General features: G+C 38.9%; 1 protein-coding gene across 1 annotated transcript in view; it reads right to left on the reverse strand.

Annotated features, from left to right (window-relative positions):
• LOC121374640 overlaps positions 1-27657 on the reverse strand; it is a 60148-nt gene that overhangs the window by 16008 nt on the left and 16483 nt on the right. Inside the window, 16 exon segments of the mRNA XM_041501748.1 lie at positions 1086-1166; positions 1930-2040; positions 5616-5794; positions 7842-7953; positions 9650-9747; positions 11636-11743; positions 12954-13178; positions 14885-15049; positions 16023-16146; positions 16987-17070; positions 17335-17442; positions 18995-19173; positions 20867-21008; positions 22160-22282; positions 22878-23041; positions 25989-26097. Coding sequence (XP_041357682.1) covers positions 1086-1166; positions 1930-2040; positions 5616-5794; positions 7842-7953; positions 9650-9747; positions 11636-11743; positions 12954-13178; positions 14885-15049; positions 16023-16146; positions 16987-17070; positions 17335-17442; positions 18995-19173; positions 20867-21008; positions 22160-22282; positions 22878-23041; positions 25989-26097 — 2112 coding nt within the window.

The raw sequence follows: 27657 nt of genomic DNA on the forward strand, positions 1-27657 counted from the left end.
TGTGTGTCTTACAGTCTCTAGTGAAGCAATACGATCTCTAGTGGGGAGAGCACAAGCCAGATTGTTATGTATAGATATTTATATAGAGTAGGAAAACAACCCATACATTTTTGTCATCGGTGTGTGTGTGTGGGGGGGGGGGGGGTAGGGGGTTAGAAGTGCGAATCAAGTCGCTGCCGCATAGGTTACGCCGACCGAAAAATCGTTGAGAACCGATTGGGATGGTGGAAAAAAGGAATCTATCGAACCCAAACAACTCTAGGACCCATCATACCTCGGGCGAGCGCTGTACCACTGAGCTATACACCACCCTCTCACTAACAAACAACCCTGCGATGGGTGGGTCGCACCTCGGCCGAGCGCTGTACCACTAAGCTATACCCCACCCTCTCACTGACAAACAACCCTGCGATGTGTCGTACCTCGGGCGAGCGCTGTACCACTGAGCTATACCCCACCCTCTCACTGACAAACAACCCTGCGATGGGTGGGTCGCACCTCGGGCGAGCGCTGTACCACTGACCTATACCCCACCCTCTCACTGACAAACGACCCTGCGATGTGTCGTACCTCGGGCGAGCGCTGTACCACTGAGCTATACCCCACCCTCTCACTGACAAACAACCCTGCGATGGGTGGGTCGCACCTCGGGCGAGCGCTGTACCACTGACCTATACCCCACCCTCTCACTGACAAACAACCCTGCGATGGGTGGGTCGCACCTCGGGCGAGCGCTGTACCACTGACCTATACCCCACCCTCTCACTGACAAACAACCCTGCGATGTGTCGTACCTCGGGCGAGCGCTGTACCACTGAGCTATACCCCACCCTCTCACTGACAAACAACCCTGCGATGTGTCGTACCTCGGGCGAGCGCTGTACCACTGAGCTATACCCCACCCTCTCACTGACAAACAACCCTGCGATGGGTGGGTCGCACCTCGGGCGAGCGCTGTACCACTGAGCTATACCCCACCCTCTCACTGACAAACAACCCTGCGATGTGTCGTACCTCGGGCGAGCGCTGTACCACTGAGCTATACCTCACCCTCTCACTGACAAACGGCAGACATTTTAACTTACATAGTCGGTGTAATGTTTCATCATGACGGGCTGGTTTTTAGTCGTGTCCGAACCATCATCACTGACAGCTGTCCAGTCACTCTGGTAAAATAGTTCATAAATAAGTGGTGTAAATTTAACACTAAAGTGTAAACGTTTCTTATTCATTAAACAAATGTATTTCAAATCAACAAACCTGAAAAATACTCAATTAGGAACATGTATAACAAATGTAATTTAACAGATCACCTATTTTGTTGAAGCCAACTGAAATCGTGGATCGTCTGAGGCAGACAGAGGAAGAATGAATCACCATTTAAAATAATTATTTTGCAGCCATGAAGAAGTGTTTTTGGATTTCAGGTAGTGTATTGTGGACCATTGTGGCATGACGTCTGCATTCTATAGCAATATTTTCTCAAATGAAAAGACAGCTTATGCTGGTTACATACTAGGTAATGCTGTTTTCTCAAATGAAATGACAGCTTATCCTGGTTACATACTGGTAATGCTGTTTTCTCAAATCAAATGACAGCTTATCCTGAATACATGCTGGGTAATGCTATTTCTCAAATCAAATGACAGCTTATCCTGATAACATGCTGGGTAATGCTGTTTTCTCAAATCTAATGACAGCTTATCCTGATTACATACTAGGTAATGCTGTTTTCTCAAATCAAATGACAGCATATCCTGCTTACATACTGGGTAATGCTGTTTTCTCAAATCAAATGACAGCTTATCCTGATTACATATTGGGTAATGCTATTTTATTAAATCGAATGATTGTTGTTGTTGATGATGATGATATATGTTTTGCAGCCTTTGTTGTTGATTGTTAGAGAAACATTTCAAAATGACTCACAGCTTGAAAGAAGTACTGTAATGTGGCCCTGCTGGTGATGTTGGTTCCCACTATTTGGTAATCTGGTATGACCGCTTCAAATACGTTACACAGAATCCCGCGTACTGTTTTCTAGACAAATAGAAGAATGGTTTCCAGTACATGTATAACAATCAACTCAACAGTGAAACAAACGAAAACATATAAAAACAACGAAACGGAATGAAATGGGAATGTGAATCATACGTGAAGAGAATTAAGGAGATGGTTAGAATAAAACAGAAAAACAGACCTCGACGTGCAATGGGAGATATCACTTTCTAACCCCCCCCCCCCCTATCACTCCTCTGATACTAGTTCAAGGATAGTAAGTTTAGCTCTCCGTAGCATGTGAATTAATATGGTATCAATATGGTAACGTTAAATGGCTCCCTATAAGCTAGTAGAGCAATTAAACACCCATGTTTTACGTCGAGGTGTAGGATAGAGAGAAAGAAATACAAATAAAAGAAAGATATAGACAGAGGGACAGAATGCACACAGACAGGAATATATAGACATAAACACACACTGACAGACACAGACCAACAGAGGCAGACATATACAGCTAGATAGGCCGACAGGTAGACATATACAGCTAGATAGGCCGACAGGTAGACATATACAGATAGATAGGCCGACAGGTAGACATATACAGATAGATAGGCCGACAGGTAGACATATACAGCTAGATAGGCCGACAGGTAGACATATACAGCTAGATAGGCCGACAGGTAGACATATACAGCTAGATAGGCCGACAAGTAGACATATACAGATAGACAGGCCGACAGGTAGACGTATACAGATAGATATGCCAACAGGCAGACAGCTGTATGGATCAAATATTGTCGACAGTTAAAAGGTGTCTCAGGCGGCAGTCAGATTTCATGCATGGTCAATAGACATTTAGAGTAGGATGGAATCGGAAAACATTTTAAAATATACAATGTATATCTAGTTTTTGCAATTCGACACCATCGAAAAACGACAAGATACGGTGTTATATATCCACTAAGGTATGGGCGTCAAACTTTATAGTCTTGCATTCGGGCACAGTGAATCTTGCAACCGCTAATGTTATTGGATGACGCTACCACCATTCTGGATCATCTGTGTGTTTAAAAATTTTAGTTCGCATATAGTTGCAACAGTAAAAACAAAAAGAGTCAGGAGTTTGTAAAACAAGTTCTTTAGAAGTTTGTTTTGATTTATTATTCATCGGCTACTGGATATCAAACATTTGGTAATTTTGATATATTGTCTTAGAGAGGAAACCAGCTACATTTTGTATTTGTAACAAGGGGTCTTTTATATGCAGCAGCACACAGACAGGATAGCACATACCACGTCATTTGCTATATCAATTGTGTAACACTGGAACGGTAAATAACCTAATGGGGCCCAGCAATTTATTTAAAGTGGGAACAGCGATTGGCTCTCCATAAAGAGCCATATTGTGTTATATTTCTTCAAAACGACGTACGTCTGTGATAAATATGTATCATCATGTTAAATGGGTCAACTACAATATTACAGGGATTATCCCGAGTTTGTAGCTCTTGTATCGTCCGTTGACCTGTTTCGGTGAGGGACCTGTTTCGGTGGTTGTGTCGTTTGTGCGCAACAGTACGTATATTTGAAGATTTCTAACATCGTTGACCTTTTTCATTGGGAAAGTAAACAAATGTCTGTCACATCCACAGACATGTTCGTACAAATAAGGTTAAAACCAGCAAAGAAAGCAAGATTGAACTTAGCCCACTCATAAACACTGCACATTTCTTAATACCTTTTTTCTATGATTTTCAAAGACTGAAATTTGAAAGAAAATTTAATTTAAAATCTATTTCTGTCTGTTCTCAGCTGTACTGCTGTCTAGTTATTGACGTCACATGGTTGTCACGGCGTCTGCTGGTAAATCTCTTTACAGATACTTGCCCAAAATAAATGGTCCTTATGTTTTAACATAAATATTTTCTGGATATCTGTTTATATATTTATTAAAATTCAAAATGCAGCTTATATTTTTAACCAAACAATTTTACCATTATAAATATTCATTTGCTCCACTTATAACATGATTGCAAGACATCAGAATTGTTATATTCGTTTTTCTAAAAATGTCTTTTAACATTAGTTCTCGAGGACTCAATATATATATATATATATATATATATATATATATATATATATATATATATATATATATATATTAATAAATTATTATATTTTATATGTTTTGTTCAACATACATGTTTTGATAGAACACTGAAAAGTTGGAAAGTTTTTGCAAGCTATACCACTAAACGTTTCACTGACCGAAACAGGTTACGTAGTTAATAATATTTACTGCTAATGCATGTTGCAGTTTTTTTAAGCATGTGCAATAAACTTTGTTACACAGCGGCCAGTTTAGTGCTCATTTGAAGCGTAGACATACTAATAAAAAGGTAGCTATTTGAATAACAACTGTCTGTTTATAAATATTGATATGTTTTAGAACCGAATGCTTTTGCTCACCAAAACTGGTTCACCCAGGATGCTATATTTTAGACCAATATCTTTTAATGTTAAGTGCATTGCTGGTCATCATGACGTTTGTGGTATTGGTTTTGCGCAGTAGAATTTGATAAAATAATATAACACTAGCAAAATATACTCTTCAAAAAAAGTAGAGGAGCTCTAATAAGAATTTACAATTGCCAAACTTGTAAGGTATATTAGCTGTGGGGAATAGTTATATGATAATAGTGAATTTATTGGGCAAACATTACAACCGGTAGTTCAGTATTACAGTAGGTTTTTGATCACCAACAATCTAATTAAAATTAGCTCCACTATTACATGTGGATCTAACAGCAGCCCGATGGAGCTCATGTCCAGTTGACCTTTCATTCGACCAGTCAAAACCTTACTTGCAAAATCATGCCAGTGATTTGAAAAAGAATTTGAAAACATTCGACCAACAAGTTCGCCTATTGCATAAATAGTCTCGCCCGATATTTTTAGAATTTGTATGCTCCCGAATAACGCTATAAAAGGCGAAATGTAATTGGTCGATATTTAAATTGTTATTTATAGATGAAATGTCACCAGGACATGGGAGTCCACGCAATGCTGTTAGATCTACTGGCTAACCTCAGTAGAGCTAATTTTAATCAGATTGGATCACCAAAGATCTTGAAGGACGATTTGGGTCAGAAGTGAAATTTGAAAGTGATGGGTTTTTTTAATCAGTAAATCGCAAATTCAAACAATTAAAAATGCCTAAAAATAAAACAATAACAACTGTATGATCAACAGAATGAAAAGGATTGACAGAAATAATGTTGCACGGTGATTAATGGACCTTCCTGGAAATGGTCAAAATCGAGAATGACACCCCACGCACGTGTACGGGGCAACTGCGTGATGCATGTGCAAACTATGGAATGTGTTTTGGTGTGTTGATAAACAGACCTGAACGTTCTTTACTAGGATGTCTGTGGTCAAAACGTATGTTCGGTCTAATAGTTGATATTAACATTAATATTTCAAGTTCCCTTACTGTTTTGAAGAGTATATTAGCAAGTGTCTACTGGCCTCTAATTAATTTTGTTGAGTATATATTTAATTTACCAATAACTAGTACACAGTTTCTGTGCTAATACGACATTTTGTTTCACCTGACCGGCGTAGGCAAAAGATACATCCATTCTGAACAACTCCAGCGGACCCTTGAGGTGTAGAACGTAGCCATTTCTCTGTTGGGCACCCTTGTTGATAGCTGCGTCAATCTCGAGGTTGGGGTCAATGGGGGCCACCGTACAGTTACCCCCAACCTGGTCGATCCCGTAGGCAATGCCTGTAATAAGATCATACTTACCGTGTGTTAAATCACATTTTCAAATCATTAGCTGTAAGATATATTTAATATAAATAAGGTATCTTTGAAAAACAGATAAAGGTTACGTTAACGTCAATGCATTTCTCTGTAAATTCAAAATACCTGTATTTTGCTTAATAGTTTATCCGCTGGTCAGTAATTATTATAACTCAATTTCCTTTCCTTTATTAACTTGGTGCTGGGTAGCTAATCAGTAGAGCACAGAAAAAGATGAATAGAGGTATGTAGTACAAACCAATATAGATGTATGCTAGGACAATGCAAACAATACACGTTAAAGATAGTTATTTCTCAGATTTGTGGCATAGTATGAAAATGTTCCAAAACAGTTTAATACTATGGACGTTAAAGACCTTAATATGTTTCACTAAACAAGGCTTTTCCTCAAATAACCATGTTTGATTTTTTTTTAAATTCTTAAGTCGTTTTATAATGGATAGAGCAAGATGAGATTAAATCCATGGCATTAATATAAAGAGACTGTCCTCAATTTGATGCCATTGTAAACGTTTCAGATTAACAGTTCCTTTGTTGATGACTAAAATTTGCATATTAAATGTTCCTCCTTAGACCATCACTATGTGTACAAACAAGGTGTTCGGTGTCGTCCTAGTGTTTGTAGTTGGCCAAACCAGATGTTACCTTCCAATAACAAATGCACAATCATTACTACAATCATTAGCACATGACCGTAAATAAATTGGATGTATAGACACTGGTATTCTAAACGAGAAAGGGCGAGATTTAGCACATGACCGTAAATAAATAGGATGTATAGACACTGCTATTCTAAACGAGAAAGGGCGAGATTTAGCACATGACCGTAAATAAATAGGATGTATAGACACTGCTATTCTAAACGAGAAAGGGCGAGATTTAGCACATGACCGTAAATAAATAGGATGTATAGACACTGCTATTCTAAACGAGAAAGGGCGAGATTTAGCACATGACCGTAAATAAATAGGATGTATAGACACTGCTATTCTAAACGAGAAAGGGCGAGATTTAGCACATGACCGTAAATAAATAGGATGTATAGACACTGCTATTCTAAACGAGAAAGGGCGAGATTTAGCACATGACCGTAAATAAATAGGATGTATAGACACTGGTATTCTAAACGAGAAAGGGCGAGATTTAGCACATGACCGTAAATAAATAGGATGTATAGACACTGCTATTCTAAACGAGAAAGGGCGAGATTTAGCACATGACCGTAAATAAATAGGATGTATAGACACTGGTATTCTAAACGAGAAAGGGCGAGATTTAGCACATGACCGTAAATAAATAGGATGTATAGACACTGCTATTCTAAACGAGAAAGGGCGAGATTTAGCACATGACCGTAAATAAATAGGATGTATAGACACTGGTATTCTAAACGAGAAAGGGCGAGATTTAGCACATGACCGTAAATAAATAGGATGTATAGACACTGCTATTCTAAACGAGAAAGGGCGAGATTTAGCTCAATCAGTTAAGTGCTCGCTTCAGGTGCTTTTGTCGCAGAATCGAACCACCTCGATGGATCCATTCAACTGATTTTTTTTTCTTGATCAGATAAACTGAGATGTAGATAGAATTTAGTAATTAATTATCCGGTATACATGTACAATTATAAATTTGAACAAATAAAGCAATTGCTGCAGTCGCTAACTGGACATTTGTAATGCATGTACCAATTTTTATTTTGACATTTACCATGTATAGTTATCTTTTGCCAAAACAAAATACATAAGCGTTAACTGGTCAAGCACACGCTATTTTTGTCCTACGAAATGTATCAACCACTTCCTCAGGGTTTTAGAAACTACTTTTGTTTTTATAATATTAAATATATACAGTAAAGTAAATTTACAATTCGTTAAAAAACCCCAAATCGAATACGTATTTTGCAAAATACAATGTATTGTGATCATACAAAGACACAAGTTTTATCATTAGATCCTAATCAGTTGTAAAGTTAATTAATATTTAAAAACAAACTTATGTTGAATACCTGTATTAAAGTCTTGGATATAGGTAACTGGATTTTTAGAATAGTACACAGTGTTTGGAACAGGGATCCGTACATCAAATCGAACCAATTGGTTCTTAGCGTCATACCAAACCTGAAATGAAATTATTAGTTGTATATTTAAAAGAAGACAACATTTTAGAAACAAATAGTGTTTACGATAAAAAAAATTAAAATAAATAGGTACATCCCCTCTGTAATATCCATCTAAATATTCGAGTACATGCGTGAGTCGTGGGCAAGAATTCAGGGATCCAGACCCTCTTTCCCATTCGGCCACCATTTCTTACAAGAATTTCGCATTGTTCTTTCCCGTCTGTACGTAGTACCTGAACGGCCCTTTCTGTGGTTTGCATGCGTCCGGGCCTACAGGTAACTAGAGATTTCTGAGCGCCCATAGCGCGTGCCTTATATATCTTGGATATCCCCAAGGGGGTGGAGTGGGGACCCTTATATCTCAGCTACCAATTCAGGCAACATTGTAGTTCATCTTTTATTGACAGATCCTAGCAAACTAAACATTGTATATATAAAATGTACAAAACCTAGTTGAACAAGTAATAACCTAATACATGTACTGATGAGGATCGATCCTACGACCCGTAGAATGTGAAGCGAAATTCTCAACCTGTAGATACACCACGGCCAACAGGATCCAAGCTAGCAGGAAAAGTACCATTTGATGTTTTATAAGTGTCCTTTTTGTCTTCCTCAATAAGAACCTATATTATTGTACCCTAATTCTATTTTTAACTTGAGGCCTACTTTACTTGCTCAATCCTCTTCGTGCTGCGATGCACATAATATCAGGCACGGTGGAAGCAAGTAAACATTGGAGTGGGGCTGACTGAGACCAGGGGGCGCAAAGCAAAGTTTCTAGGTGATTCGCGAATATGCTCGCCCGTAAACTTTTGAAAATTAGATGTCCTGAAATGCAATTTCCTGCATTCTATAAGTAAAATTAATCTCTGCCTTAAGATTTACTACCAACAATATATTCGTCCCGGAATATACGGAAGTCAGATATGCAGTTATAAAGAAAAACATGAGAAGAAATAATAATACATTTAACTAATGTTGTATAAGTCAGTGTATTCTGGTAGGCAATAAATAACCCCCAAATCGTACACAAGGGTCATGGTTATTGTGTGAGCAGTTTATAGCAGCCTCACATATGCCATAGAAGTAAAACTTTAAAGTTAGGTGGCGCGTTTACAATGAAGCCCAGTATATAAAGACGTTACCAAAGATTACAACTGCTTCTATTGGCCTAACTGGTAATACTGTTAGAGGCATTCTGATGATGTAACCAATCCAACGTCATGTTCGCTTTTCATCTCCTCTGGTCTGCTTCTTTGGAAAGAAATATTTTATTTAACGATGTACTCACCACATTTTATTTACGATTATATGGCGTCAGACACATGGTTAAGATCTACACAGATATTAAAAGAGGACATCCGCTGTAGCAATCAATCTTTTATACGCACCATCCCACAGACAAGATAGTACATATCACGGCCTTTGTTACACCATTTGTGCAGCACTGGCTGGAACAAGAAATAGCCCAATAGGCTCACCGACGGGAATTGATCCTAGATCGATCGCGCATCAGTCGAACGTTGTAGCACTGAGCTACGTCCCGCCCCTAACTTCATTTCTCGGACTACAGTTTTGGTTTCTATGACAATCTAACGTGTTACGGAAACGGGTTGCTAGTTACCCATGGTCCTGGCTAGTGCGAGTTCAGTAAAAAGATAAACACTGATAAACACTGTGGAATCACTCACCGCAGTCTCCGTGACGTACTTGTACTGGGGGATCACCACCTCGGACCGATACGAGAACGCGTCTCCCAGAGACGGCATCGACGTTTTGTTCATCAACCCTACACCAATTGAAAACGGAGATCGACAATGATATATTGTATAAATGAATGTTTAGTGACACTCCAGCACAAAGAACACAACGGCTATTGGGTGTCAAACAAACGTAAGTGCATCAATGATGTGATTACCAAATCAATATAAAAATTCGAAAGTTCTTGTTAACACATGGTAAAACATAATATTAGTAATACAATCTGTGTGCGAAGAGACCGAGTTAGCAGCCATTGTAATATACCACTTGGTCAAACTTTATGCAAATGACCCCAATTTACATACGCACTGAATATGTAAAATATACATTAAAATAATTGTTAACGTAAAACGACCTTTTCCAATATAAATAATTAACATAATCTTATTTGACACATAATTAGTGTATATTTAAAACTAATATTTAAATGTATGAATAATTCTTCGTTGGCTGTGACACATGTAAATGTATCTGTAAATTATAACATTTTATTCAAAGGCCATAGTTTTAAAAGTGAATCCTGAAAGACAATACCTAAATAATTTGTAGTCACCTTTCAACATAATTATTAGCGATTTCGACCAAACAACGATATGAAAAAAAAAACCTGAATAGTATTCAATTTAAATTATTATAATGAACTAAAAGTCTTATTAGTTTTTAACAGAACCCCTCTAAATTTAAGTGAACTAACTATTGCTATTTATAATGTAATATGGATGGCCGCATTAACAGTTTGCGATCGTTCTGACCGTTTCTCTTTTGATTTGTACTGCCGATAATCTTCTTTGTTCTTAACAGATGCCACACTTTTCAGGGATCATTTTACGGTAGTCAGCTCTATGTTCCCTCAGGGTTAGGGTTAGGGTTGGCTGAGGGAACATAGAGCTGAAGGAACATTGCGTTCAGATCCAATTGATTACCATAAACATATCGTGCTAACTATTGCGTACAAAGATGAATTCCATAAATACAACGACAATGGAAGCCGGCATCTTTCTCACTTAACATAGACATGGCTACTAATGCTGGCTATCTACACGGCGATCGTATTTTGCTGGGTAAGCCCCGTGTAAGACCCCACCCCATCGAAACATTTCGGTGCTAAGCACGGGTTACGTCTAGTATAATGTAGCGTTTATGGTTTTTAATATGGTAATATTAGTATCATTCTGATTCATTCATGATAGTTATGTCACAATATGCTATGCTTACTATTACTATTGATATTATGATGATTAGTATTATTATATAAATAAAGTAACAGAAAGATGTAAAAACCTACCAAATGTTATCTCAACATCGTTTGCTGTATATACTTGGTCCTGTTAAAATTAAAGAATGTTTATGTTTCGTTTGTACTTAAAATTTAACATCATAATAGTTACTAAAAACGAAAACTATATGCTATTAAACTGTCCAAAATGCAAATACACACACATACACACACACACACACACACACACACACACACACACACACACACATCAAAACAAGCATAACAAAACCATCAAAATGCACAAAGAACATCTCAGAGCATTACAGAATACAGAATATCTGATTGCATTGGAATAGATATAACCACACACGTACATTTGCGCAGAAAGAATGTATATCCTTAATGATTTGTGCAGTTTGGTTGTGCATACAGATGTATCCCCAACCATCACTGTTCTTAATATTTCAAAGTGGTAATTATCCCTCCCACCCCCCACCCCCCAGTCCAAACAACTAAAATACAGACTGATCTAATCCATCCTGCTTTCACAAGCTCACAAACATCCATAATATATTATAATAAACATTGCATTACTTGAGGCCTTTAATTTGATGAAAGGCAATTTACATTTGTATTTCTACAACGATTTATTTGTATGTTTTACTGTCTGTGCAAATAGAGATATTGCTTACATTGCCATTGTCATTGGTTAAGTCGAAGTACATTTGACCCTTGTAAACCAGTGACCGGTATTGAGCGAACGCTTTGGTCAGAGGTACAGACACAGTTCCTGTTGACAAGGTTCCTGAAGACAAAACAAGTTACAAATGAGGTAATATAATAAAAATAATAACACCAATCTCAATCATACAGACTAGGAGCACAACCAACAATAATATGCAAAAATATTAATAAAAACAAACAATAATAACAAAAACAACAAAATAATAATAGTAATAATAACAATAATGATGTAGTAGTTATTATTATTATTATTATTGTTATTGCTACTACCACTACCACCACCGCTACTACCACCACACCACTACTACTACCACCACCACCACCACCACTACTACAACCACCACCATCACCACCACCACCACTACTACTATAACTACCACCACCGCTAATGCAACTGCTACTCCTACTACTATTCACAGGGCGGAAGTAGCCCAGTGGTAAAACGCTCGCTTGATGCGCAGTCGGTTTAGGATTGATCCCCGTCGGTGGGCCCATTGGGCTATTTCTCGTTCCAGCCAGTGCAAAACGACTGGTATATCAAAGGCCGTGGTATGTGCTATCCTGTCTGTGGGATGGTGCATATAAAAGACCCCTTGCTACTAATGGACAAAATGTAGCAGGTTTCCTCTCTATGACTGTGTCAAAATTACCATATGTTTGACATCCAAAAGCCAATGGTTAATAAATCAATGTGATCTAGTGGTGTCGTTAAACAAAACAAACTTCTTCCTACTACTATTCTTACAAAACGAATTTGTCGGGTGCCAGAAGCATTGACAGCTAATTAAACCAGTCATTCCAAAATTATATTATTTGATTGTCGAGGTTATAGGGGTGTCACTTCAGTGGATGCATATGTAAGAAATGGTGTTAAATATATGTCATTCGTACATATATGTAAACACGTTTCTGAAGATTGAATCCAGTAAAGATTTACTTTAAACTGTCTTACTTGTTCTTCCCACGGTAATTCCTTCCTCCCTGGATGGCGTATAACGTTACAGTGTGCTCTTGGCATTCATATCAATATTGCTACATATATAGGTCACCACCAAATACGTCATAGCCAGGGGCGGATAGAAGAGTGGTTAATGGGAGGATAATATTGATATTAATGCATTCCAATTTGATGACGTTGATAAACAAGACCTTCTCATCCCAAATCCACTACAATACTTTACCAAAATAGGGGAAGGGATGGCCCCATGGGTCACCGTATAAATCCACCCGTGACAATATATTTAAAGTAAGCTTCCGAATTAACAGCTTACTCGTAAAGTGGTCGCACTTGACAGACGCCACGGCAACGCTGCCGTCACCGACGTGTGCCCGGCTAAGTCGACACGTCTTGTCGGAGATGCAGAAGTCGAAGCTGTTGCACATGAAGCCATTGTTGGTGTTGCACAGTGTGGCGCAGTACCGCGGATCTATGACGTCATTGATTACCAGGTCATCCTGCCGCTCCACCACCTTCCCGGGTAAATACGTGAACTCAGCTGTATGAAAACAGAAAAACTATTTTCTTTCTAAGCATTACAGAAATGTAGAGGTACTTGGTTTTCTCTACCAGTCATTCCAAAATTATATTATTTGATTGTCGAGGTTATAAGGGTGTCACTTCAGTGGATGCATATGTAAGAAATGGTGTTAAATATATGTCATTCGTACATATATGTAAACACGTTTCTGAAGATTGAATCCAGTAAAGATTTACTTTAAACTGCAATACTTGTTCTTCCCACGGTAATTCCTTCCTCCCTGGATGGCGTATAACGTTACAGTATGCTCTTGTACAATTACTGTATTTCGGGGTGTATCATCACCTACAAATGTGTTCGGCAATCCTACAAACCAAAATCGTCAGATCTTGGCTCATGTTTATACAACTTAGTCTTGAGTCCAGACTCAAATATTTAACAACGTTACACGCATGTAATTTGTATGACGTTGATATGACGTTACACGCGTGTAATTTGTATGACGTTGATATGACGTTACACGCATGTAATTTGTATGACGTTGATATGACGTTACACGCATGTAATTTGTATGACGTTGATATGACGTTACACGCATGTAAGTTGTATGACGTTGATATGACGTTAAAGTCTCAAGACAATATTAGAGACATGAGCCTGGGCCCATATTTTCGAAGCTATCTTAGCGCAACGATATCATAAAAACATCGTAAGCTATGACGTCACTATGGCGTGTGCTGTAGTGACGTCATAGCCTACGATGGTTTTATGATATCGTAACGCTACGATAGCTTCGAAAAGCTTTAGCCTGGACTTAGCACAGGGACTTATCTGGATATGGGTAAATGTTTATTTCCATGACTAATCCAAGCATTCTGAATTGTCAAACATCCTGACGATTCTGCATGCATTTGAAAGAAAAAACGATTGACGCGCGCCAAACAATCACATCAAGATATCGAGTTACAGTTCTGTAGACAGACTGACAACTAAGACATTACCAAACACAACAAGACGCGCTACGTTCCAACCTGAATTACCACACGATGCAAAACAAGGATTTAAACAGAGATATTCCCTAATATCTCCTCTAGTTAAGTGAGTCCACAACACACATATACTAGTATGTAGCTCCACCATCAGGATTTTTTAAAAAATAAAATATGTTTCGCACAGATTGTAGACGGACAATCTTTAAACTTATATTTTATGAATGTTCAGCTCCAACCCAGAGTGAGTGCTATGATAGGGTCAATACGGAGGAGTAAAGCCACATACACCTAGTTTCACACACGTCACGGGTGCAGTTATGGGTGTCTCCCGTGTGTTTGACAGTCAATGGGAGATCATTGCCCGTGCAGGCAATGTAGGACCGTGCACCCAGGGTTCGGTTGATACCTAGAAATACCAACTGACAGCAAGTCTGGAGCTGGGACTTGTCAAGAAATCCAACACCGAAAGGGACATGCTGCGGCTTCACCATGCACCTCATTATGACCAGCTATAAATGTTTGAGTGTGTATTTAATATACTTATGAACCTATAAATAATCCTAGTTTCGGCCTCTTAGTTCCAAATGCTACATGCTCCTATGATGTGTTAATCAGTGAGGTTAAAATAAGACAGAGTACATATAATTGCTAATGAAGTAACTGGCGATTGATGGTTTTTTGTTTTTTTAAACTTAATCTTTGAGAAAACTGATTGACAATTTTATAACTCACCCCAGGCCGGGACCATGTCTACAAGAATAGCATTGATGAAGATGTTAGAGTGATCCGCTTCCACGCTGAACCGTTGTAGTCGCATTGGAGATATAGTCATCTGGGTAGACATCTGTATGTGAGCTGCGTTAATCAGGAAGTTCTCCGTGTCTGGAGAGTAAGGCCCTGCACGAGATGTCAGTACTGACATATTAGTACATCAAGACGAACAGAGAGAGAGAGAGAGAGAGAGAGAGAGAGAGAGAGAGAGAGAGAGAGAGAGAGAGAGAGAGAGAGAGAGAGAGAGAGAGAGAGAGAGAGAGAGAGGAGGAGGATAGAAATGTAAACGGAATTAAAGGGATATTCTTGAGTTTGCTGCATTGTAAGATGTTACCGACTAATAATATATTTCTACGATTAAACATACATATTAAACGTATTTTCTTGTTTAGAATAACAGTGTCTGTATATTCAATGTGTTTCTGGTCGTCTTAATATTTGTAAGTAGTCGAAACTAGATTTGGCTTCAAATAATTTCGCACGTACAAAAACACATATTTTAGGAAATAAAATGAAATTTAACCTAGTGCAAATATTAGAACTACCAGAAACACGTTTAATATAAAGCCACTAATATTTATGCAGAAATATATATTTTATATGTAATTACAATCGTAAAAAAGTCAATGTTAGTCGTTAACATCTAAAAAATTGCAGGAAACTCAGGAATGTCCCTTTAAGGAAAAATGGAATATTATTAACATACATATTCACAGAAAAAAGCTCCTGTGCATCATTAAAATTAGATACCAACGAAAATATTTTTTCTGAGTGATGAGAATCCATACAATAGTTTTAGAGTCCAATAACAAAAATGACGTCAAACAGGAGCACGTGACCAAGAATGCTAGTAATGCAATTTGTGATCCCAAAGCATGAATAGCTCGTGCAACTGACGGGACCGCGGGACACTGGTACACGCTCAATAATATTTGGTGCACAGGATATTCTATATGTAAATATTTGGTGCACAGGAACTTTTTACCGCGAGTTTACAATGGTAAAATATGTGTACAAATATCGCAGATTAACATTTACAGAACGTATTTGAATACAGACAGAGACAAAGATAGAGATATAATATTTCAGGGAAGCCAACCTGGAAAGCGTGTTCTGAAGTGTATTTTGGCGGTGTCGGGGTAGCAGTCACTGATGTCAAACGACGTTAATCTCGGGTGGTCTGCGTCGAAGTCTAGAATGTTGATAACAACATGGTATGCCGCCTATCAAGAGAAGTTACTAAAAAGTTAGTTTGTTTTCTTTAACGACACCACTAAAACAAATTTATCATCGGCTATTGGATGTCAAACATTTAGTAATTTTGACATAGTCATCACAGGAAACCCACTACATTTTTCGTAGTGCAGCAAGGGATCTTTTATATGCACTTTCCCACAGACAGGCAAAGACATACCACGACCCTTGACCAGTTGTGGTGCACTTGTGGGAACCAGAAAACCCCCAATCAGTTGAATGGATCCACCAAGGTGGTTTGATCCTACTTAAAAGTGACAGTTAAATAAAGTTTGTTTTGTTTAACGACATAACTAGAGCACATTGATTAATTAATCATCGGCTACTGGATGTCAAACATTTGGTAATTTTGACACATAGTCATCAGAGGAAATCCACTACACTTTTCATAATGCAGCAAGGGATTTTTTATATGCACTTTCCCATAGACAGGAAAGCACACACCACGGCCTTTGTCCAGATGTGGTGCACTGATTGGAACGAGAAAAACAAATCAGCTGAATGAATCCACTGAAGTGCCACCATTTGGTGACGAAACATGTTTTTTCCCCTACTCCATATAAATAAACACTATGCTTCCATCCACTAGAGATTGTGCCCCCAACTCCAGATATCCAGATACCCCCCATTCTTCCATATTATTACCATAGGATCAGTAGTATTAAATTAAATTAAATTGAATAATATTTCAAAAGATAAGGTAAAATAAAAATGTATAAACTAATTAAAACAAATTAAATTAAAAATTAAATTAAATTAATCTAAAATGAAATTTATGAAATAAACTATAGTAAGAGCATAATACTAACTTCTGAGACCGTTATTTCTATTTGATAGGGGTAGTCGTCTTGGTAACCACTGAGTCCAACATTAGGATATTCTGACCATCCATCCTTGTAAAAAAGAAACATAAAAAGTAGAATTATGTGTCGAACAATACCATTACTGCTTTATTTGTTAATGTTCGAGTTATTGGTGTTCGAGAATTTAAGTTCACTATATTAAGCAGCCACTTGCCTGAAAACAAATACCATATTTTATATTTAGGTCACTTTAACTCAAGTTAATTGCATACGTAACTGCTTTGTATGAGAAACGCCTGCACTGTTAGTACTTTAGAAAACTGCGCTAGTATAGTTATTTAAAGTGTGACGTACCGACAGGAAGTAGAATTCCAATGTGGCGTTCATGGGAATCCCGGACACCATGTACTTGGGTTGGAGGGACGTGTACACGTCACACAGAACACCGCCCCGAGCGGATCTCTGAAACAGGAATGATACCCGTAGCTAATTTACACTCCTAGTGACTCAGAGGTTAGCAACGTTAGATTTGATGATCAGTTAAAGACCGTCACCTTCTCTAGACATCTAGCTACTTTAGATTCCAATTACTCTAGATCTCTAGTTACTCTGAATCCCTAATTACTCTAAATCCCCTATTACTCTAGACTCCAAGTTACTTTGAACCCCTAATAAGTCTAGACCCTTAGTTACTCTGAAACCCTAATTACTCTAGAACCCTGGTTACTCTGGATCCCTAATTACTTTAGACCCCTAGTTACTCTGAACCCCGAATAAGTCTAGACCCCTAGTTACTCTGAACCCCTAATTACTCTGGACCCCTGGTTACTCTGAACCCCTAATTACTTTAGACCCCTAGTTACTCTGAATCCCTAATTACTCTAGACCCCTGGTTACTCTGAACCCCTAATTACTTTAGACCCCTAGTTACTCTGAATCCCTAATTAATCTAGACCCCTAGTTACTCTGAACCAATAATTACCCTAGACCCCTAGTTACTCTGAACCAATACTTACCCTAGACCCCTAGTTACTCTGAATCCCTAATTACTTTAGACCCCTAGTTACTCTGAATCCCTAATTACTCTAGACCCCTAGTTACTCTGAATCCCTAATTACTGTAGACCCCTAGTTACTCTGAATCCCTAATTACTGTAGACCCCTAGTTACTCTGAATCCCTAATTACTCTAGACCCCTAGTTACTCTGAACCAATAATTAACCTAGACCCCTAGTTACTCTGAATCCCTAATTACTCTAGACCCCTAGTTACTCTGAATCCCTAATTACTCTAGACCCCTAGTTACTCTGAATCCCTAATTACTGTAGACACCTAGTTACTCTGAACCAATAATTACTCTAGACTCCTAGCTACTCTGAACAACTAATTACTCGAGTTCTCAAGCTCATCTAGAGACTACCGCCTGCTGGAGACCTCTATCTACTGTAGAACTTTTGATTAAAACACACACACATACACAAACACACACACACACACACACACACTCACACACACACATACACACACACACACCAACACACACACGTACACGTACACGCACACACACACACATGCACACACACATACACACACACACACACACACACACACACACACACACACACCGAGAGAGATAGACGCACATTCTTGTTTTTTTCTCTAATTGTTTGTCTCCCTCTTCTATTTCTTTCTTTCTTTCTTTCTCTCTTTCTTTCTCTCTCTCTCTCTCTCTCTCTCTCTCTCTCTCTCTCTCTCTCTCTCTCTCTCTCTCTCTCTCTCTCTCTCTCTCTCTCTCTCTCTCTCTCTCTCTCTCTCTCTCTCTCTCTCTCTCTCTCTCTCTCTCTCATTGTCAGGCTCTCTTCGGTCGCTATTATCACTGTCACATCTAATTTCCTCCCGCCCAGAAAGCCATGTTTCGAGACGCCCATGCTCGTCGTAACCGCCTGAGTTACACGACTGTGAACTGTGACACGTCTGCTACAATGAGTGACGTTGTGTCGCCGCACTCAACTGACCACGCCGGTGTAGGTGAAGTTGCCTGCCAAGCCGAACAGCGCCATGGGGTTTTTCATGTGCAGCACGTACGATCCGTTCACTCTGAACGCCTGGATGGTCCGGTCCGAGTCGAACGACCCGTTCTGTAGCGGCCACACACTGCAGTTGCCCGTGACGTGATCTTTCAGGTATCTCACGCCTAGAGACGAGACAAAACAACTTAACAAGCTTCAGCAGAACAGGTGACCGAGTCATCGGGTTTAAAACTGGTAGATGCTGGGTTCGTATCCCAATATCGGGTCAACCTCGAAATGAGTGGACAGTTTGTTGGTAATGTGTAAGGACAGTATAACAGTTGGTAATGTGTAATGACAGTATAACAGTTGGTCATGTGTAAGGGCAGTATAACAGTTGGTAATGTGTAAGAACAATATAACATTTGGAAGTAAGGAAATGTTTTATTTAACGACGCACTCAACACATTTCACCCACGGTTATATGGCGTCAGACATATGGTTAAGGACTACACAGATATTGAGAGAGGAAACCCACTGTCGCCACTTCATGGGCTACTCTTTTCAATTAGCAGCAAGTGATCTTTTATATGCACCATCCCACAGACATGATAGTATATATCACGGTCTTTGTTACACCAATTGTGGAGCACTGGCTAGAACGAGAAATAGCCCAATGGGTCCACCGACGTGGATCGATCCTAGACCGACCGCGCATCAAGCGAATGCTCTACCACTGGGCTACGTCACGCCCCATATATCATTTGGATGATCATATCTATGTTCCCTCATCTATATGTTCCCTCAGTTATAAGTTCCATCAGCTAACCCTAACCCTAACCCTAACCCTAACATAGAGCTGAGGAACCCTAACCCTAACCCTGAGGGAACATGGAGCTGAGGAACCCTAACCCTAACCCCGAGGGAACATGGAGCTGAGGAATCCTAACCCTAACCCTGACGGAACATGAAGCTGACCCCACATTTGGTAATTCTGACACATAATCTTCAGAAGAATTTTTTTTTTTTTAAATGTCATTAGCAGCAAGAGATATTTTATATGCACCTTCCCACATACAGGACTGCACATACCACGGTCTTGTTAAATCAATCGTCGGTACTAAAAAAAAACTAATGGATCCACCGAGGTGGTTCGATCCTATGACCTAAGCACCACAGGCGAACGCTCTACCGACAGAGTTAGATCCCGTCCTCTTGTACAAATGAAGCCAACATCTATCAGTCATAAAAGCAACAAGCAGAAAAGGAATAGCCGTTAACGACACTCCAGCACATTACGTACAGAGTGTCTATTAACTACTTCAAAAGAAACCTCTTTGTGACCACATGTCTACTGTCACTACTGATTATCAGCAGTGAATGTTAACCACATGTCTACTATCACTACTGATTATCAGCAGTGAATTCTAAAGTCTTAATCTGACGAATGGCAATTCGCATTTGTATTTCAACACCTATTACGTGTTCTATTGATTTCCCATTCATTAGCAGTTACTTAAGATATGTCTAATTCCAAATGTCAGTCATGAGTCTTCAGTGCAGCGATATTAGTTGGGAGACTCTTTATCCAGGGAACATGGTTGAAGGCCTTTGAAAACGTTAATGAGATACATACATGTAATTTCGAGTAAAAGTTAATTTGACTGCTATTAAAATGTTGGTCTTCAGTGTAAAACTATGTATGAAATCTTCACGCCATTCTTTAAACACACACTCACAGTCAATTTCTATGCCCACTGTCCTGGACAGACAGCCCAGATAGCTGAGGTGTGTGCCCATGACAGCGTGCCTGAATCTTAATTGGATATAAGCACGAAAATACGTTCAAATGAAATTAATTTCTATGACTTGTTTTACCTGCCGTGTAGTCGTGAATTTCCGTCACTGGGTTAGGAGTATAGAACGGTGGTCCGTACCCATCTTGCCTAGAATCGGCACGAACGAGCTTGTATTCATAGTCATACCAAATCTGTAATGTAGTAACTTAGAAGTTCATATACTAAACTTGCAATACCGGTATATTTAAAATATCTAAAGTGCATAATGTCATAGCAGTTGGAATATTCTAACTTTTGAAGTTCATATTGAAAACAGTCACAGCAAATCTGTAAAATATTTAATAGATCAGTTCTGTAATGTATTAATCGCTAATGTTGATAGACATATCGTAATGTATAGCAGAAGGGAGGAAATGTTTTATTTAACGACCGCTCAACACATTTTATTTACGGTCATATGGCGTCATACATATGGTTAAGGACCACACAGATATTGAGAGAGGAAACCCGCTGTCGCCACTTCATGGGCTATTCTTTTCGATTAACAGCAAGGGATCTTTTATATGCACCATCCCACAGACAGGATAGTACATACCACGGCCTTTGTTACTCCAGTTGTGGAGCACTGGCTGGAACGAAAAATAGCCCAATGGGTCCACCGACAGAGATCGATCCTAAACCGACCGCGCATCAAGCGAACGATTTACCACTGGGCTTAATGTATAGCAAGTGTATACGAATATTAACACATTAACCTCTAGAGTTACGTGGTAAACAGTCCTACCAAATCTGTAACTCATTATAATTTAATGTGCATGTAGTAGATAGCTATAATAATAAGATACAGCAATGTGTAATGAACTAAGCATCAACACATACTTTACTGACATATTTAAGTATTGGTCTAAATGGACCACTATAACTGACGCCACTGTAATTAGGAAGTCATTCACTAAACCATGGAAATATCTCAGTCAAATTTAACTTTCTATAGCATATTAAGCCTTCTGGAAATTAGTTTGTATTTGATTAACCTCATTAATGTTGGAGTTCTAAGGGATTTATCGTTACGTGTTAATTTGATGATAACATGAACAATGTTTTAATGGTTTCGTCACGGATAGTACTTTTTTAACGCTCAGATTAACTTCTCCATCAGTCTTGACAACCTACTCAACACCCCCCCCCCCCTCCACCCCCAACACCCCAACAACAACAACAACAACAAAAAACCCACACACAAACATGCAAACAAAATCAACAACCACCAACGAATTGTTGGAAATCAATTAATATGTAAGTATTATTAAGACAGTTGCTAGGTTTGCTGTTCCAAATGGCTGCTACTAGGGAATCAAGTTGAAATACTTACGTCTGACATGCCTATGGTGCCAGCCCCTGGAACTATGGTTTCTTGTCTGAAGTAATAGTAGTTGGGGAGAGTCGGGATTGACTTTGTCGTCACACGTCCTGGACAGATCACCCCTTTGGGAGTCTACAAAATGACAGACATCATGATCACTGATAGAGCTTCTATCCGAGTTTCTGTCCCATTCAGTGACCGCACTGTGATATTTTCTGATCTAAGCAGTGCTCTATAGTAAATAAAACTAATTATATAAAAAAAAAACCCTGTGATACGTGATAATCTGTTTATAAGAAAATGCTAAATAAAAAATACATTGCTTTTGCGAACACCTAATAGCATCACTGTTATGACAGTGATTTATGAGTGCGTGTCATCACAGCTATACTTATTCTAATGAGTTCTGTCCGGTGATAGTTTTGATTCAGTACAGTCTGGGTATGGCAGCCCTCTTTTTGGCGGTTCAAGAAGGATGACATCTCCAGTAAAGGATATGAATATCACTAGTTGAACAACATATTATGCTGTTTGTTAAACATTAGTTATTTTTTGTATTCGTAGTTCCATTCTTAATGTTTCTATTGTATCGACTAATGCCAGAGGACATTCCGTGGTATGTACTGTTCTGCCTATGGGAAAAATCTCTGCGTCTTCTCTCTCTCTCTCTCTCTCTCTCTCTCTCTCTCTCTCTCTCTCTCTCTCTCTCTCTCTCTCTCTCTCTCACCTCAAAGTAAGTTCTGTCTACTGTTGAATCTGCTCTAAATCTAAAGAAGTCGTAGACGCGGTGGAACGATCTGGGTGCCGTGCCGTTGGAGAACGTCTGAACTCCCTGGAGTTCAATGCGAACTGGAACGTTAGGACTGGACGAGGCAGTGGTCCAGTTCCCGGCTGTAAACAAATATCTAATGTATTAAAGCGACGTTCACTTAATTAATCTTCCTGATCAAGACATTGTGTAAATTAATAAACGAAATTATTGATAAATGCAGTAAACCCTAAAAGAACACTGGCATATTTAATATAATAGTACTGATATATTTGCAATAAAAATAATAGAGACAATAGTAATGTAATACAAATGAAATAAAGTAATGTAATGTCACATCATTGTAATTGCTACCAAATGTGCTAATCTTAATATGTTTCAGATGCACACACAGACACACGCACACGCACGCACGCACACACACACACCACACACAGAGATGTATACGTGGGTAGTAATAGTTATTGTAAATAATTCAACGACTATTACTACCCAAATATACATATATACATATCTGCGTGTTGTATATGTGCGTGCGTGCATGTGCGTGTGTGTGCATCTGATACATATTAAGATTAACACATTTGGTAAAAATTACAATAATGTGACATTACATTACTTTATTCCATTTGTATTTTATTACTGTCTTGATTATTTTATTGTATTTGTATTATACTATTGTCTCTATTATTTTTATTGCATTAGTATCAATACTATTATACTATTGTCTCCTGTAAACCCTAGCATATGCCGTTGTGCAACGGCCTGAGCGTAATAAAAGTTCTGTTCTGTTCTGTTCTGTTCTGATTATAACTAATCAATGTTCAAACACGACATCCTTGGCCCACAACTCAGACTTATGGGCTGTAGTCGAGAACAGGTGTTAATGATTGGTTACTGCAAGTCGCTTTATGACATAACACCTTTTAAATAATATATATGTATCTACTTTGTCCTTGTGCAATGACCCGAGCGTTAATACATTATTGTTCTTAGTCTTGCCCCTATACCCCCGTCCCTGCCATTGACTGTGTTGTGTCTTGGACATAACTCTCTTGAAATGTCAAAGAGGCTGTGTCCACAACAGGCGAGTGTGAACAGTTTTCTGATGAATGGATGCCAAAAGTTACCCACACCTACAAACCATTGGGCTATTAAAAATTCACTTCGAATTACAACTGGTACTAGAAAGCAAAACCAGAACCTGCAAGCTCTAAAGCTGACAGAACTGATCACTACGTCACCGATTCCAGCCATGTGACGCAATGCGTGTGCATAGCTGGATGATTTGTGAATATATCGAGAGATTCATAAAAAACCCAACACGTCCCAATGACACTGAATAGCAGAAAAGGTGTGCAACATAAAGTTCTGTATATATATCGAACAAAATTAGTTCAGGATCGCTAGGCTTTTTAGTAATTCTTTGCTGGAGTCATATTATTTTAGCATGTTGTGAAAGAGATGACTTCTGAAAAAAATATTTCAGTAATAATATAATTTGACCTGTGATACACGCAAAAACCAATTTTCAAAAACAATAATAATAACCCTCGAAGGGATACCCTAGCTTAGCTACTCCTTAACTGCACATACATTTTGTCACCAATTACGGCTCTGTGCGCAACAAAAACAAAACAAAACGTAGGCCTACATTTCTCTAGATTTAAGGTCTGTAGCTTCAAGATATCAGTTTTCACCATATTACATACTTTCGGAGAATCGTGAGATGAATTTTCAGACAGGTGGCTGCTTAGTGCAAGTTAGTTTGTATTACAGTACATGTTTTTAGAATATGGAGGTGGCCCTTCTATAGCTGGTGGCTGCTGCTGAAGAGAAAATATCCGACTCTAAGGTTCTACAGTATCTCTGCAGTTCGACTCTTAATGTTCTACACTATCTCTATAGTCCGGCTCTAAGGTTCTACAGTATCTCTATAGTCAGACTCTAAGGTTCTACAGTATCTCTATAGTCCGACTCAAACCTTCTACAGTATCTCTGTAGTTCGACTCTTAAGGTTCTACAGTATCTCTATAGTCCGACTCTAAGGTTCTACAGTATCTCTATAGTCCGATCTAACGTTCTACAGTATCTCTATAGTCCGACTCAAATCTTCTACAGTATCTCTGTAGTTCGACTCTTAAGGTTCTACAGTATCTCTATAGTCCGACTCTAAGGTTCTACAGTATCTCTGTAGTCCGACTCTAAGGTTCTACAGTATCTCTGTAGTTCGACTCTTAAGGTTCTACAGTATCTCTGTAGTCCGACTCTAAAGTTCTACAGTATCTCTATAGTCCGACTCAAATCTTCTACAGTATCTCTGTAGTTCGACTCTAAGGTTCTACTGTATCTCTATAGTCCGACTCTAAGGTTCTACAGTATCTCTATAGTCAGACTCTAAGGCTATACAGTATCTCTATAGTCCGACTCTAAGGTTCTACAGTATATCTATAGTGCGACTCTAAGGTTATACAGTATATCTATAGTCAGACTCTAAGGTTATACAGTATCTCTATAGTCGGACTCTAAGGTTCTACAGTATATCTATAGTCAGACTCTATGGTTATACAGTATCTCTATAGTCAGACTCTAAGGTTATATAGTATCTCTATAGTCGGACTCTAAGGTTATACAGTATCTCTATAGTCGGAATCTAAGGTTATACAGTATATCTATAGTCGGACTCTACGGTTATACTGTATCTCTATAGTCGGACTCTAAGGTTATACAGTATCTCTATAGTCGGACTCTAAGGTTATACAGTATCTCTATAGTCGGAATCTAAGGTTATACAGTATATCTATAGTCAGACTGTAAGGTTATACAGTATATCTATAGTCGGACTCTAAGGTTATACAGTATATCTATAGTCGGACTCTAAGGTTCTACAGTATCTCTATAGTCCGACTCTAAGATTCTACAGTGTCTCTATAGTCCGACTCTAAGGTTTTACAGTATCTCTATTGTCCGACTCAAACGTTCTACAGTATGTCTATAGTCCGACTCAAACGTTCTACAGTATCTCTATAGTCCAACCACCAGAGACGGGCATCACCAGAATGAACCTACCTGAGAAATAGTAGTCCGCTGTGAAGTTCTTCCCCGCCTGTGTGACCGACATGCAGGCCTTCCAGTGACTGGTCAAGATGCCCCTCACCCGAGCTGTGCCCACATACACCTGATGGATGGAAAGGAAACGTCACAAGAATACAGGCGTGTGCTACAACAGCTTGTTCTGAATGTGCATGTTAAAACCTATGACGTGACCTAAAGGAAACGTTCGTCTACCGATATCCCAGCACATTACAGAAGTTTCGCACCCACACTTACTGTTACGGTTAGTGATAGGTCACCACTGTGAGTGTAGTTGGTGACGTCACAGCAATTTTCTTCTAGCTGTTTACGATTTAAAGGCCAGCTACATGTAATACAGTTCTTGGCTAATATATAATTTAAAATTGAGAACGCCGCCATCTTTAAGTCACCAACCGTGCCAATCAGCGAAACTAGCTAAACGTTTGAAGTCCGAACCAAAACACAGAAAGGCAGAGGAGTAATTTGTCGTAGTTGTTAACAATTTGGTTCGGACTTTAATACTGTTACTGAATCATATTGGCCAAATTTACGAAGCCTCGATTTTGTATTGTTTTGTTTGTATTCTAACTGTATGTAGTTACAAACAGGCTTTGTAAATTCTGCCGATTATGATTATCCGTAACAGTAATTGTGTGGTTGCGAAACCGTTGTGTTGTTTAACCAGTGGCCATTAGATGGTAACAGCGAGCCTTGGTCAGGACAATGAGAGAGGAAACCTGCTGATGATACTTCGACTTCTTCTGTCGAGGGGCGGTACCCCCCCCCCCCCCCCCCCCCCTTCCCGGGAGTGCTCGAGTCGCGTAATGTATTGCCCTACCTGTGAGGACGTTCACACAAAAGATCCCTTGCAAAATGTAACGGCTTTCCTCTCAAGTTTATTTGTCAGAGCAGTGGCGTAGGCAGGGTGGACCACGGGAAGCATGCCCCCTCCCCGCAATCAAACTTGTTTTTAAAAACTGCATTAAATTTTATAAATACACACATGCATACATACATACATACATACATACATACATACTTACATGGTTACGCCAGTGTATCGGAGATAACCAAACGCTTGACATCCAATGGCCGATGTTTAAAAACTCAATACGGTATCGCTAAACAAAACAATCTTTTAACTTTCTTCTGTCGATTAGCAGCAAGTGTTTTTGTGTGCCCGTCTTCAATGAGAATAACACATACCACGTTATTTGCTATAGCGTACATAGAGAAACGCGTATACGGTTAACATGCTTTCGACTGAAGTTAATTTACTAAGACGTTTTAGGCATGGGTCCTAGTGCACCACCCACCCCAGCGAACTTCAGATTTCCCTAAATATCCTTTGTTTAACAGGTGGATAAGGAATTTGTTTTAACTAGAGCAGGAGATTTAATATCTTGGTCTGTGAGGGTAAATCTGTGAAAGACTGCCATATATAATATTGTATGTTAATGGAAGGATGGAAGTAATGTTTTATTTAACGACGCACTCAACACATTTCAATTACTTAGTATATGGCGTCGGATAACCCGCTACTCTTTCCGATTAGCAACAGGGGATCTTTTAAATGCTGCATTCCACAAACAGGATAGTATATACCACGGCCTTTGTTACACCAGATGTGGAGCACTGGCTCGAACGAGAAATAGCCCAGTAG

The sequence above is a fragment of the Gigantopelta aegis genome, chromosome 6, assembly GCF_016097555.1.
Source record: "Gigantopelta aegis isolate Gae_Host chromosome 6, Gae_host_genome, whole genome shotgun sequence".
NCBI lineage: Eukaryota > Metazoa > Mollusca > Gastropoda > Neomphalida > Peltospiridae > Gigantopelta > Gigantopelta aegis.